General features: G+C 33.6%; 1 protein-coding gene across 7 annotated transcripts in view; it reads right to left on the bottom strand.

Moving 5' to 3' along the window:
- The window catches only part of Mbd5 (methyl-CpG binding domain protein 5), a 407,001-nt gene that overhangs the window by 40,955 nt on the left and 350,981 nt on the right, over positions 1-15,065 (bottom strand). For all 7 annotated transcript variants that reach the window (XM_063259600.1, XM_063259599.1, XM_063259605.1 and 4 more), the window contains 4 exons: positions 9,399-10,068; positions 6,498-6,600; positions 4,996-5,176; positions 200-2,335 (listed from right to left, as the gene is read on the bottom strand). In XM_063259600.1, coding sequence (XP_063115670.1) covers positions 200-2,335; positions 4,996-5,176; positions 6,498-6,600; positions 9,399-9,511 — 2,533 coding nt within the window. In that variant the 5' untranslated portion in view covers positions 9,512-10,068. The remainder of the gene's footprint in view (positions 1-199; positions 2,336-4,995; positions 5,177-6,497; positions 6,601-9,398; positions 10,069-15,065) is intronic.

Genomic DNA, 15,065 nt, shown 5'->3' with positions numbered 1-15,065 from the left:
ACACATGGACTCCCCTTAGCTGTTATTCTTTCCAAAATACAAATTTTTAGCGTTTTGTAAATAAAATTATAAATACTAAAGAAATGAAGAGAATGGGGAAAGGATCATTTCTTATCATAATAAATATTTTGGTACAAATTTTTAAAAAAACGTAGAAAAATTTAGTACCTTTGGGTACTTTTTTCTAATAAAACCATACCTGCTTCAGAACTTGTCTGATTATAGCTGCTAACAATGCTGTTTGGTATCACTGGAGTGGAGGACGTTGAAATTCTTGACTGAGGTGGATTGGGATGTAATGAATTTCCTAAAGCCATGCCCGACTGACTGAGCATCCCACAGTTCCCGCTAGCCTGAATCTGATTTATTAAACCTGCAAGATGGTGGTTGGGGACTGGGCTGTTATTGTGAACAAAGTTAGTGTTTGCATTATGGCAGTGCACGGCTTCCCCTCTTAAAGGTATGTTCTGTGTCAGTGAATTCTGCAGAACACTGGAGTTCATACTGGGATCTGTAAAATGCAGCTGGTTAGCAGAGCAAGGCAAAGCAGTATTTGAGCCCCCACAACCTGGGGTACTATTGCTACTCAAGTGAGAGCTTTGACAACTCATAGACTGTAGTAACTGAGACATTGAACTGATGGGAAATGAACCCTGACTCTGCTTCCTTAGCAAGTCAGGTCCAGGTTTAGAAACTGCAGAACTATCCATTTGAGACTGTCTGAGCAAACTCAACACTGTGGTAGGTGGCTGTTTTCTTTTCCGTAATGAGTCTTTTTGCTGAGACATCAACTTATCTCTTAGTGCTGCTCGGCCACTTTGCCCTTCACCTGTTGGAAGAAGCATGTTGGCAGTAGGAGGGAACATGGTGTTTAAAGTGCTATGTCCTTCAGTGTTACCACCGCCGGCAACAGCTCCAGAATTGCTACTGCTGCTACTGTTGTTACCAGCAAGTTTGTTTTGATTTGCTAGCTGTGCTTTGGCTGCTGCTGAGAGTAAACTACTTGCTGGAAAGGAGGCAGCATTGTGCTGGTTCAAGATCTGATTTAAAGGCATTCCCAGCAAACCAGGCTGACTCTTTACAGAAGCACTTCCGGCAGATGCACTAGGAAAAGCTGCACTGCTTGGAGGATTTAGTACATTACTCATTCCAGCAATTAATGGGTTAGGGATATCCTTGTACTGATGATGTCCATCGGACTTGGTAGAAGGGCTTGATGGCATTGATGGCCTTGGGGACCCTATTGTTGACCTTGGTGACCTGGGTGGAACCTTAATACCACTACAGGTAGCTTGGGGTCCTACAGGTGGCATCATGAAATTTCCATGATCTGATGATGTGGAAGATGAGCGTGATCTTTGGGGCGATGCCTCAATCCTTCCAATTCCAGTCCCCATCATGTGCACTGGGGATGTCACTGGAGAAGGGGACAGGGAAGTTGAAGCTAAATGCTGAACTCTTTGTACATGACTCCCATGATTCATGTGACCAGGTTTTACAGTTGGCAAAGGGAGATTACTTGGCAAAGGAACAACAGCAGGAGGCATGCTTACATTCATCACAGGTACCTGAGAGTGGACATTTGAATGGAAACTGGTTGGATTAATGATAACAGGGTTCTGATTCACTGGTTTACTAGGAATAGGGTCAAGAATGCCAAGTGGATCTTTCTCAGATGTTAATGGCTTTTTTTGAAGAGCACAAGAAGGTGGAAGTGGGGGAGGTGGGCCTTGGGGTGGTTTGTGGTGGAACATTGCTCGTGGCATTTCCATGTTAGTTGAAAAATTACACATTGATTTTTTCATTACTGGACTCTTTGTAGTCAAGGTTGGGGAAAGAGGTATATTAGTCCTTCCAGCCATTGCACAGGATGACTGTACAGGAGAACCATGTAGCATTACTGAAGGTGGAGAAAGAGGAGTCCTATTCAGGTGAACAGGACTTGAATTGGGAGCTCCATGAAAGCCAGGATTATTTCTTGTGAAAACATCTGGGCTTCCAAGTGGGTCAGTTCTTGGAGAGATTGAACCATCTCCATAAATCTGGGAACCTGATGATGCTGGGCTGGGCAGGCCTCCATGGCTGCCACGGAATGGAGACTTCTGTCCGTGTTCACTGCTGCCCAATCTCTGCCGAGGATAGACAGGATGGAGTTCTTGTTGCTGGCTTCCAGGCAGTTCTTGTACATACAGTCTTCCCATAGCACTGGATGATCCAATCATTAGTTTGAAAGGATTCTTACATTCAGGCATTACAGAATTTGTAATTCCTTCATGCGACTTATTTCTTACTGATCTTGGAGTTGCTGCCCGTGAAGGTACCACTGGAGTTGCATCTGAGTGAAAGAGAAAAAGAATTCTGTTAATAGTCTTAGTTCTTTTGTCTCAGCAGGGAGGGAAGAAGAGGAAGACATCAGGAAGGGAGAAGAAAGAAGAGCATCTGGAATACAAATTTGAAAATAAAATTATGATTCTATGCAGTTAAAAAAGTTCTACAAGCAGTGTTAAATTTCGATTTAAAACATGAATATTATTTTCTCTTAGTTGACCAAAGGTTCTCAGTACCGCTCATTGTTCGCTTTCTATTTATTGAGAAAGCATGCGTATCTAACCATATTCATACTGACACTGGTCATTCCAATAATACGTAGAGTAGGCAAAATTAAGATTGACAGCCCCCATATAAAATGGTGACACTAGTACCTTACTGGACTTGAGATTTTTAAGAACACATAATTAGAAAAGAAAATTGTAATTTGTATGGCACAATATTTTCTTCTGTGATTTAAATGATCTCCATTTCCTCAAGAAATTTTGTTTCCCTATAAATGTTTCTGTTATTGTATTGAAATCCTTTAAAGACAGCTGTAGCAATATACCTTTATCCCAACATTTTCACTGAGATTAAGACTGAATTTTTATGAATTAAGTGACTCAGATTGCAAATCTTTTAATTAGAATGATGACAAGTATAAATGCAATGATACTGTAATCATGCTTACTTTCACATCATGTTTATAACACTGTAACTATAATTTCTTTGCTCTTAATTAGTTATTATTGTAAAAACAGCTTTTAGTCAACTAACTTAGGTAAAATGTTTCAGTTCTTTTATTAGGCTAGAATTCTCATGTAAAATTTAGTCACAGTGCTGGTTTCCAATTGAGTATTCCCTTTTTACATGAATGCATTTCTCCCTCTCTGGCTTTTTGGAGTCCCTTCAGTTCTTCTGGAGATCAGACAGAATACAGGCAACAAAAGCAAGCTGGCTCATCACACAGAATTTTCACCCTATCATGTCAGAATTCTAGGATTAAGTTCTTTAGTTCCAAAGGATCCTTAACTATTTTATGAAGGTGTGCCTTCTAAACAAGAGAGGCAAATAATATTTGTTTCATATGCCAATTCCCATCAATTTGTGGTGGTCACTTAGACTGCTAAGTGAAAGGGTTGCTAAGCTTTAGCTGGGCTCTATAAGAAAATGCTAGGGAGTCCACTAAGGCATAGGAAATGAAAGTGATGCTACTCATACTATCTGTCTGCCATGCCTATTTTGAGACTCAAAGTATATTAATAAGCATTCTTTGTTTGCAATCACAAGTACCTTTACTTAAAAGGATAATTATACATTTAAAATATATTTTTACTTGCTAGATAGTGTTCAGGTTAAATAAAATGATTTCTACTAGTATCTTTTACAAGCTAGGGCCCATGGAAGTCTAAGTAGGGTGTACTTGAGTAGTAAGGGAAAACTGTGAACATATTTTCCTTGGGAAATGTGAACTTTCTGATTCTAGCATAATAGAAGCTCTTTGACAGAGTTATTTTGGGATATAATATACGAAATGCTGAAGATCAACAACAGAAAGCAATGGATAAATTCAACTGAAGGTTACTTTTTTGTTATAGAGATTTTTAAAGTTTGTAGTTCAGAAAGTAATATATTAAATATATGTAAGGTATTGTGCTTGACATATAGTGAGAACATTATATGTAGTAACAAACCTAGCATTATTATGGGATTGACCATTTAATGAAAAAACCACCTTGTTGTACCTTTTCTTAGATATTAATGTGTTTATATAATTATTTGCTGTTCAGTGATTCCAAACATAGTGGCATTTCTATATTCAACTAACTGAATTTAGATAATAACTAGATTTAGAAAGGATTTCTTCTATACCTGGGACAAACAGTCATACTTAAAATGACAAGACTTCGGTACTCGACAAACAAAGTAAGGGCAATGTTCTATGACAAGAACCAAAGGCGTAGGAGAACTGGCAAGCGCAAATGCTAGGAATCTATCAGGTACTTTCATGTGTATTCAAGTAAACCTTTCAAAGAATAAATCGAAAAAAAATAAACGTTTATATATTTACATAAAAAGGGTTGAAAACTATGTGAGCCTTCTGAATTTTTAACCATGAATTTAGGATAACATAATTTAATATTAGGGAATAGATGCTATGTCTAAAGATAGAAAAAGAGTGGCAACTGACAATAAAGTTCGCCATTTAAAAAGAGATGGAGCTGGTGCACAATTATAAATCCCACACTCTGGAGGCCGAAGCAGGAGAACTGCAAGTTTGAGTCTTGCCTAGGCAACTTAGCCAGACTTTGCTTTAAAAAGAAGGACAACAAGATAAAAAGAATTTCAATAACTAAATTTGTATGCTTAGGTATAACAATGGACCTAAGTCAAGTTCCTGTGAGGTGCTCCAAAAGGTAACAAAGCAAACTTTGTACAAACAGGTAAAATTTTGACAAACTTGTATAACTAGATAATCTGGGTGTGAAATTCTTGGAAATAATTTTATGAGACTTTTGCAGACTTAATCTGCTTTTTGTAATAAAATGATAGAATACATAAATCTTAAAAGTATTGTATACATTTGAAAAGTGAAATGGGAAAGTACTTGGCTAAGTAAATTCCAGCAACTCCTTGTATTAGAAAAGGGAGGAGAGGTCCTAAGCCCTTAGCCATGTTACATACTTGTTCCTCCTCCGGGACTGGTGAGCACCAGAGAAGGATGGGGGGTTTCCATGCTTTTATGAAGTGTGGCCACTGCAATGATTTTTCTTTTATGTATGCATAGCTTTGTGACATCTTCATCTGCCTTGACATCTTCTGCAGTTCTCTGCTTCACAGCTGCTCCAGGATCAAAATTAAATACCTGGAAAAAGCACAGCTTTAGTTTAGAAAATGTCTGTGACAACATTTAATAAAAAGATCCTCTTGTTTAGAAAGAAAAAAGTTAGATTATGCCATTGATTAAATCATAAGGAATTTGAGTAAAATTTTTCTCAAGGTTTTAAATTTAAGGAAAGCTAGCTGGGCATGGTGATACATGCCTGTGATCCTAGCACTCAAGAGGCTGAGGCAGAAGGATTTCGATGAGTTCAGACCACTTTAGGGTATATAGCTCGTTCAAGGCTGGCCTGAGACCTTGAACATAACAGACCCTGTCTCAAAAAAAAAAAAAAAAAAAAAAAAAAAAAAAGATCTCAGCCATGAAATCAAGGAAAGCAACTTTATATAATGTAACAAATACAGCTGAACTCATGGTTTTAATTGGCAAAATGATGAAAATTATACTAACTCTAAGATATGATACATATATGGAGAGATGTACATCTGATAAAGTTTCTAATTATAGATACTTCCTCGTGTTTTAACAGTATAAAAAAGTTGAAGTACAATTACAGAAATAAAATAAAAGCTATGACATTTCTACATGCTTTTTCTTTGGTTCCCTTGTATTTCTATATTAATGCCTTTTCACTAAGTTAAAAAATCTATTACTCTTTTTAAAAGATATTACTTATACAAATATTTTAGGATACAATGACACTCAAGGAAGAAGTTATTTACTAATCTTTATTTATTAATCAGTATTATAACATATACAAAGCATAATGATCTACTTCTATAGCAAACTATATTTCACCATTATATATGGTTATTCTTATTACCTTATAAAGGAATAAAATAGCTTTATATTTTGGCTGTGAATATTCAGCTTTGTGATTTTAGGAAAATACTATATCTCTGAAAGGTTTATTAACACCGATGCTAACGGTAACACTGTTAATTTGAAGAGTTACAGCATTGAAATAAAGTACTGATGTACTTAGGAGACTGAGACAGTAGTTTGAGGCCAACCTGGGCTACACAGTGAGTCTTCATCTCAAAAAGACCAAAAAAAAAAAAAAAAAAAAAACCTACTGCAGTACAAAGTACTAAGATAGTCACAGCTCTAATAAAATGTGCAGTGGTAGTTTTGATGAAGTATTTATTATGAATATAAGTTTGTCACCTTTGAAATGACTTGAATTATTATGCAATATTTAAGCATTTCAAAATGCACATAAAGGATGTTTAAATGAATACATGATTGGAGAACTAATATTAGATGAAATGCCAAATGAGAAAATCAAATATATAAAATACCTTAAAAAAAAAAAACTGCTGTTATCCCACTGTGAAACGGTTACCTTGGGAAGAATAAGAGGACATTCCAAGCCGCACTTGCATGTTCCATCAGTAAGCAGGTATGTTTTAACCTGCTCCAAGCAAGATAACAAAGACCCACTGGGACTGTAAAAATAGTTTAAAAAAACATCAGGAAATAATTTTGGCTGCATATAAATATGAAAAAATGCATAATATATAGTCTTACCATCCTCCAGAGGATATTTTTCCACTAGTGAAAAGCATTTTCTTTATCAGTATTATGTTAGCTACTAAATTATAGCCTTTAACACTATCATTCTTTCCTTTGAAACAAAATCTCTCTAAGAAAAAGACAGATCTTCATAGAAAATTATACAAAAGTAGTTTTGAAAACCTAGAGTGAACTAAAAAAGGACATAAATCGGAAAAAATGTACTAAAAAGGACAGAAATAGGCAAGAAAGAACAAAAAAAGTACTAAAAGTAATTATGATCGTTTTAAACTATAAGATTTATTTTTAAAGCTCTTTGAGGAAAAACTAAAGTTGAAGGACATATTATGGTTCCAATAAAAAATTTGGACCTAACAAGCTCATTCTTGTTTATCTTGGAGTCTAAAATGAAGTTGTCTTTATGTAAAACACAGGTTTCTAGAAAAAACAAAAACAAAACAAAAAAACAAGCCAGATTTCTTATCCCCCACACTGGTGTATTTCTTTGAAGACTGATTAGCATGACTCAACTAAAATTATACTCAAAAGCAAAACCAAACAGAGAAGGGGAGAAAAATCGAGCAGAACTGACAAGAATGGGAAAGTTTTGAGGAAATATCCTGTTAGTTGGCCAAAAGGTATCTTGTAGTTCTCCTGGTTGGCAACTAGGCAGGTATCTTACTACCCTTGTCACAAGAATCAGTAAAACATGATAATATTGATCAATTTCATGTCTACAGATTAGGTATTAATATATCAGATGGTAGTAGAATGAGCCTGGCTTTTATTTACAATAAGAATTAACTTAAAATAAGTAATTTCTTTTTTAGGACTTTTATTATTAACATATCAATCTTACAACTTAAATATTCATATTATGCTTTGAAACTTTATATACTTTTTATTTGAGAATGTCTTTTTTATAACTATTTAGTGAAAGCTTCATGTAAGCGTACTGATCAGAATTATCCAGAAACAATTATACTCTCCATTTCATAAATAAAAGCATTATACTATCAAACATAAACAACTCTGCCTCTATAAAAATGTAAGTACTTGTAAATGAACCAGCTTTAAATGCAGTCCATGTTTTGTTTTATAGAAATATAAAAAACTTGGGCATACAAATTTAAAAGAAAATTCTTAACTAGGTTAAATTATTTATTCAGGCTATGTTTTATAGATGATATGCAGAGAATAATAATTTTCACATTTCAAACTGGAGTTCTACCATACTAGGGAAGATAAGGTATTTTGTAGATCTGGTAATTTTCATTTTTTTTTTGTAATTATCAAAAAGCACCTTACTGGATTTTCACATTAAGAATTAATGAATTTGGTAAAAATACACTGTCCAACATTTATTTAAAATACATAAAATAACCTAAAGAAATTTAACTTTAAAATTAAAACTGAGTACAAATATCCCTAAATTCTTAGTGTACCCCATGTACTTTGCAAACATTTCCTCACAGTCAATTGGGTCCTTTCATTCAGCTGTAGCTCTTTAATTAGCTTCAGAGAGTAATAATTACTATAAAAATAGTTACAAGTCTTGTAGCGTAGGCAAAACTTAGAAGACTGGAAACAGGTAGAAAAGTTATAGTTTCAATAGCACATAAAGTAGGAGCGGCTGGAGATTAACTTAAAAATTACAAGTGAACTAGGACTGAGATAAGAAGTATAGAAAATGGTCGTTTCCCATACACATTCAAGTAGTAATTTAATTAGTGATACACAAACAAACCCATGCTGGCTTGATTTCATTTAAAAGCATTTTAACTTATCTGGGAAAATTAGTTTCCATAGTGAGTCTCTGTGTATAGATTTGGATTTTGAGAGCTCATGCTAACAGGATTACCAGGTAATAGTCTATCAGACTGGGAAATTATCAATAATATCACTGACAGAATCTTAGACTTGAAGTTGTTTTTTAATCCCCAAACTTAATTTGGTTAGCTCACAGCCATATAAAAATCTGATTTATATTTTCTAAGGACGGAGATGAAGTAAAAACAAAAAAAATGAACAAACAAACAAAAAAAACCCAAGTATTAAGACTTTAGAGTCATTCACTCCCAGATGAATGTTTTCTCTTATGATCTAGAACAATCATAAACATAAACATATATCCCCACTATCTTGTAGAACTTTGTAACGAAGTATTTCTAGCAGTTTATTAACCACATCAGTAATAGAAACACTCTGCAAAAGTTATCCCAAGTCTCCTTGTCTGTCTTACTCATTATGGGATAAGCCCCTCATTCGTGGCCTTTCTATCCTTTCACTTCAGTGAATTAGGCATGCAAGGAAGCAGATTAAAAAATGCAGAAAAATAAGGGAACTGCTTTTACCTAATATCAGGCATTAAAATGTCTAAAAATTAAAACTGTCTATAGATGAAAATATAATGTTAGAATCAGAAAACCTAGCCGAAATCTCTGAAACACACAGTAATACTGTCAAAAGGTAATGGATTTATATAAACAATTTTACATTCTTCTCTGACTATGGTAATAACGCTTGATTCTCTTTGGTATTCTAAGGCAATTCACATTGCAAAACATTGCAGAATGAACATACTTGTGTTTCTAGCACAGAGGTCATTTACTCAAATACATTTGATGTATTGTCAGTCAATACTTTGTTTCTCAAAGAGGAACAGACTCCATCTTCCTTAATCTTGGAACTGCAACTTTGGAGGTAACACAGGAATTAAATAATTGCTCACCTGACATAAAGAACTCCATTTTGATCCACGCGGCGCTGCCAACCCACAGGAACTTGTATAGCTGGAAGACCTCCTTCCTTGTCCCCTCCGTCACACTCCTTGCCTCCATTCATTTTCTGTGTCTGCTTGGGACTCTCCAAAGATATCAGCAATAAGATGATATCCTCATATTACACAGCATGATGGCCTTCAAAAATAGGCCAGTGTAGCACAGTTTTTCCTAGACTGTACAGAATGCATTGGGAAGCTACGGCTCAGTTTGAAACCAAGTCCTTGAAATCTGCCATGATGAAAATATCAGTTTCCCATTATAATTTACATTAAATAACCGATATTTAACTCCTGGGGATGGTCTACATGTGTAAAAATGAGTGATTCCAACTAAGTAAAATCATAATTCACCAATGTTAGTACCTTTCTCAAATAGGAGATGGAGGATTGTAAAGTTTTTAGTTGTACATTTTGTCTTAAACCTTGATGTTGGATTAAGATAACCTCCACTGCTTAAAAACTGATCTCATTTTTACAGTATGTCAGTTAATATTTCCAGGTACTACCCGCCTTTATAGGCCACATTCTTTAAACTTTCTCTTTATCTTCCAATCTGAATCCCAGGTGTTGCAGGTTGGTTCATTTGATGTTTTCATGACTTCAAAATTCCAATAATTCCCTGAAACATATGTAAATATGTAAATAGTATATTTAATGTTGAAAACTGAGAAGCTGCATGACTTTAACATAGAATAATCTAAGTGTACCTGATCATTTTGATGTCCTCTACCATCAAAATCACATGTAGAAATGAACTTGCTTTCTTTTTCCAAACTATCTACTTATGCTAGGCAAATCAATTTACTTGATCTTTACTACACAAAATTTTATTTCAATTACTAGAGAAAGACCAATAAGTATGGCATTATGCACACACAGAGGCACACACTCTAATCTGAAATAAAAATATATACATTATTTCCTATGACCTACTTCTAAAGCAGAAAACTGAGTTAATCCAATCACATTTTGATCATTACTTAATACTACATACACCAACAATTTGGTTTTCATTCCTAATCATTATACTGGACTAATGAAGGTACAATTACTCTTGTTATTTTTTTTAAAGAAGAAGTTTCAGGAAATAAATTTATAGTACATTGCCAAACATAAGAAAACTTTCTCCCAGTGTTAACTGAATATGAGTGGTAGTCAAGATTTTGCAAAATCCCCTGTATCGTGGGTTATTTTCTTAATTTCTTTACTAAGTCACACAGTGAAGAAGACACACTAGCTAGACAAAATAGTGCTAGTGTGGGATAATTACAGAAGTCATCTTAATGGAGCTGTTAAAAAAAGAAAAATTTAAAAAGACTAATATTGTGGAAAGTGTGATGTCATAGTTAGTGGTATTATTTCCTGTTGGAAACAAGCTTTTTAATGATCAATGTAATCATATTGTTTATTAAAGAATGAGTAAAAAAAAATCCTGTGTTATATAAAACAAGGTCTTGTGGTTTGTAATAAAAAATTTCTAATGAGCACCATTCAGAGTAAAAAGTTGCTATATCTTAAACAACTAAAATAGAAATACAAATGATATGCTGTTAAATGGGAAACTGTATAAATTACTTAAGATTTATACAGTAATCTTAAATTGGTTCCTTAAAATTTAAACAAAAAAATTCATGTACTTCTTAGATAATGTGTTCTGAATATACCTGTATAAATAAATTAATTGGTACAAAACATATACACACTTCTTAATCTATATTCCTAAAAGTCTATATTTAAGTGGCCTAAAACCTTTTTTGGATCTTTTTACTAGGAAAACAGGGGATTATTTTACAGTGAAGATCATCATGTACTTAGGTATATGCCTGATTTGTAACCTTGGCTCCAAGACTGGGTATGAGTATTTTAATAAAGCATACTCATTTAGGTGAAAACCAGGAACTGTGCTTATGGGCATAGAAAACGCTGGCAGACAACAGAAAAAGTAGCAAAAATTTATGGAAAACTCAGGGTATAAAGACAAGTACCAAGCAGGGTATAAAGATAAGTACCAATCCTTGCAATGGGTCTCTCATGCTGGTAATTTCTATCATTGGGCCTACTTCATTGTGCTATCCTTGTCAGAGAGATGATCCCCTTACAGATTTAACATTTGATTTCTGTCTTCTGCTCTTTCCATCTTTGATCATGATTTGTAGTGTTCATGTGTCTGTTTATCCACATTTCATTCAATACTTACAGAATAGTAACTGTGTGTTAGGCACTGTACTAGGTTCTAGGAGTACAAATATGATAAGAGACAAGTAATCTGTGACCTATAAAATTAACTCTCACTAGATAATACATTTGCTAGTTTCATGATTTCGGACTTCTTAGCTTCCAGAATTATGAGATACAAATTTCTATCATTTATAAGCCACCCAGTTTCCAGTATTTTGTGATAGCAGTCTAAATAGGGTAAGGCATCTCATCCTAAATGGAAATTTCTACTGTATCCAAAATTCAGTATAATATCTAGTACTAATAAACTGCTTACTGTGGCAGTTGGAAGATGAAAATAAAATTGAATTGTAATTTCACTGCAGAATAACCACTTGCAAATATTGACACTTCCAATCAATTTCAGGAGTTCGAAAAACCACATAAAAGTGAGTTTAATATAATAAATATGTATCACCACTCTAAATTACCTTATCACTTTTGCTTTTTCTTTAAAGATTACACATGAAGAAAAAATTATGCATGAAGTTAAATATTATCTCCAAACCTCACCTCATTTCCCTTTTCAGACCCTTGCCGCTTCCTTTTTCCAAAAGCAACCATCATCATGGTTTTGGTTTGTAACCTTGACCATGTTTTCCTATGTTTATTTCCTGTATGTGTACATGTAAGCCATAGTTGTACTGTTATGTGTCTTAAAATTTTATATAAATATTGTTATGCAAAATACATATAATTCTGCCACTTGCTTTTAAAAATTTAACATTGTGTTTAAAGCTGTTTCAACTGAGATGTTACAGATATACAGGTCCAACCCATTAGTTCTTAACATCTGAATGGTATTCTAGTATAACTTTCCATCTATTATCATATCACTCCTATTAATGTTGAGTTGCACAGTCTGTATATTTTCAGTTCTATAGACATCCACATTCTTCATATCGCTTTATCAAATCCCAATAAAAAGACGTTATAACAGAAAAGATACTGTGATATGAAGGCTACCTACAGCCCATGAATATTTGGGATATATATTACACTTAGGACTTAGTTTATATTTATTTCAAAACAGTAATAATAATGAAGATAAAAATGTGTTTTCGGCGTGTCCATATGCTAAATATCTGTGATAATTCCAGAAGTTTTCATTCTTCTTTTTAATATGGAAATTAGTTTCTGAAAATTGGCTTTTACTGATTTTTCTCTTTTCCTTTTTTTAATATTTGCATCTTCTGACCATTCGGAATTCATATTAGATGTTACCTCCTGAAACTACAATGTTTACTGTAATGTAAATTAGTTACATTTTGTTAATTCACTAATACCTCTTATTTTATGATTATTATTGCTTATATATTTATTTATTTATTGACTATAGTTCCTCATAGTAATGTAAATATTGTCAGAGCAGAGACCTTGTCTTTTTAGGTCTTTCCTATATTTCCAGTTCCTGATGTAGTCCATGGTGCTTTAACTACTTCCTGAAGATTTTGTATAATCTAATTAGTCAATATACTTTTATATTTTGATTTTTATCATGTACACTTACAAAATTATAGCAACAAATGTGTTCTAAAATGAGAGAGGTTTTAAAAAGAAGCCAATAAATATGCGTGTTGATAAATATAGAGGACATTTTACTCTAAATTTGTCCCTAAAAATCTCACAATTTCTGAGAGACAATTTCTGTGTAGAAAAAGTATCACAGGACTTCTAAGAAAACAAATAGGCTAATTTTAAATTCTATTTATAAACTATCAGAGTTTTTATAAGTGGTTCATATACATACTTAATTGAATTAATAAAGGAACCCATAAAATAAATGTAACAATGTAAAAATTAAAATTATATTTCAATAGGATGCTAATTAATACAATAGAACTTTTCTCAATTTAATTTACGAACATAGTTTATATAGTGTTAAGTCTGTTTTTGAAAGTTATACCCAAAACACCACAAAGATGAAATGTTAGAGAACATGATATCATTAAAATAAGAAATAGCTATTCTTCTGAACAATATTAAATGTCAGCAGTTCTTTGAATAATGTCAAGCAAACTTCATTAATAGTAAAAATAAAAAGGATTTTTTTTTTTTTGTACCTGGATCAAACTCATGACTTCATGTTTGCCAAGCAGGCGCTTCTGCCATTGAGTTAAATCCCTGGCCCTATTGAACTGGCTTTTGAGAGGTGATATTACTGGCTTTTTTAGAGACAGGGTTTTACTAGATAGTTCAGGCTGTACTTAAACTTGTGGTAACTCTACTGACTCAGCCTCTTACATGCTGAGATTATACGTGTGTGCAACTATGCTTGGCCAATTACTGGCTTTTGAGTAATAGATTCTATTAAAAATGTTGATAATGATCTAACATACTACTCTTGTGTTCAGTGAGGATACCTGAAAACACAGTGAGGCAGAATTACCGTCCACAGCATTATTCATTTGTTAAAAGATGAGATTGTGTAATTTAACTAAAACATGGATATTATATAATGTTATGAAAGTCTAAACAATTATTTACATTATGAATATCAGGTTAGCTTATGAAATTTTTAAAATCAAAAAGTTTACTCCTGGGACTGGGGATTTAGCTCAGTGGTGTAAGCACCTGCCTGGCAAGTGCAAGGTCATGAGTTCGATCCCTGGTACCAAAAAAAAAAAAAAAGTCTACTCTAATCCTATTGCAGAATAAATGCCTCATTTTCTCCAATTAAGAGTAAGTTTCACATAAAATCTACCTCTGTACTTAAACTGCAAAACAGTACATACATATAACAGTAAGTATGATTAGATTGAAGGTATTATTAGCTTTAGCAAAGTCTGAATGGCTAGGACTTAATTATCATTTCATTGAATAAATACCATGATAATCTTTTTATCATTAGTTAATAATGTTAAAGAAACCCTAAATGGCATTCACCCTTCCTAATTATCTTTCATTTCTATATCAACTATCCAAACAGCTCGTCCATTCCATCTATGCAATGCCCCATTCGATCTTCTCTGATCTGTTTTACCCTTCACCTATTTTTCAAGCTATGCACTGTTATTTGTGAGCATACTTATCTTGAAGTTATATCTTCTTTCAGTTAAAAAAAACCATTTTGCAATGTATGAATCCATTTTTACTTTGGCTATGAACTATTTCCATTTGGTTCTTATCACTGGGCAAGCTACCTCTTCCTTAATATATCTTGCAGATACATTGTCTATGAAAGATCCAATAAGACGCAGTAAGATTCCGTGAGAACCTCTGCCAAATTCCACTCATTTACCCAAACTACACTCAGCGTAATTGTATTTGTTTAATAGAGTGGTATCCGGATATCTTCAATAAACACATATTCTTGCCCTGATATCTAAAGTTTTCTAACTCCACATGTTCTTGTCCTTTAGATGCAGAAGAGTATAAAAAAAGGATTTTTACAACCTG

Source organism: Cavia porcellus, unplaced genomic scaffold (genome assembly GCF_034190915.1).
Source record: "Cavia porcellus strain 051 isolate PalLab524CR breed Dunkin Hartley unplaced genomic scaffold, mCavPor4.1 scaffold_12, whole genome shotgun sequence".
Lineage (NCBI taxonomy): Eukaryota > Metazoa > Chordata > Mammalia > Rodentia > Caviidae > Cavia > Cavia porcellus.
This window is presented reverse-complemented; position numbering and strand designations above follow the sequence as displayed.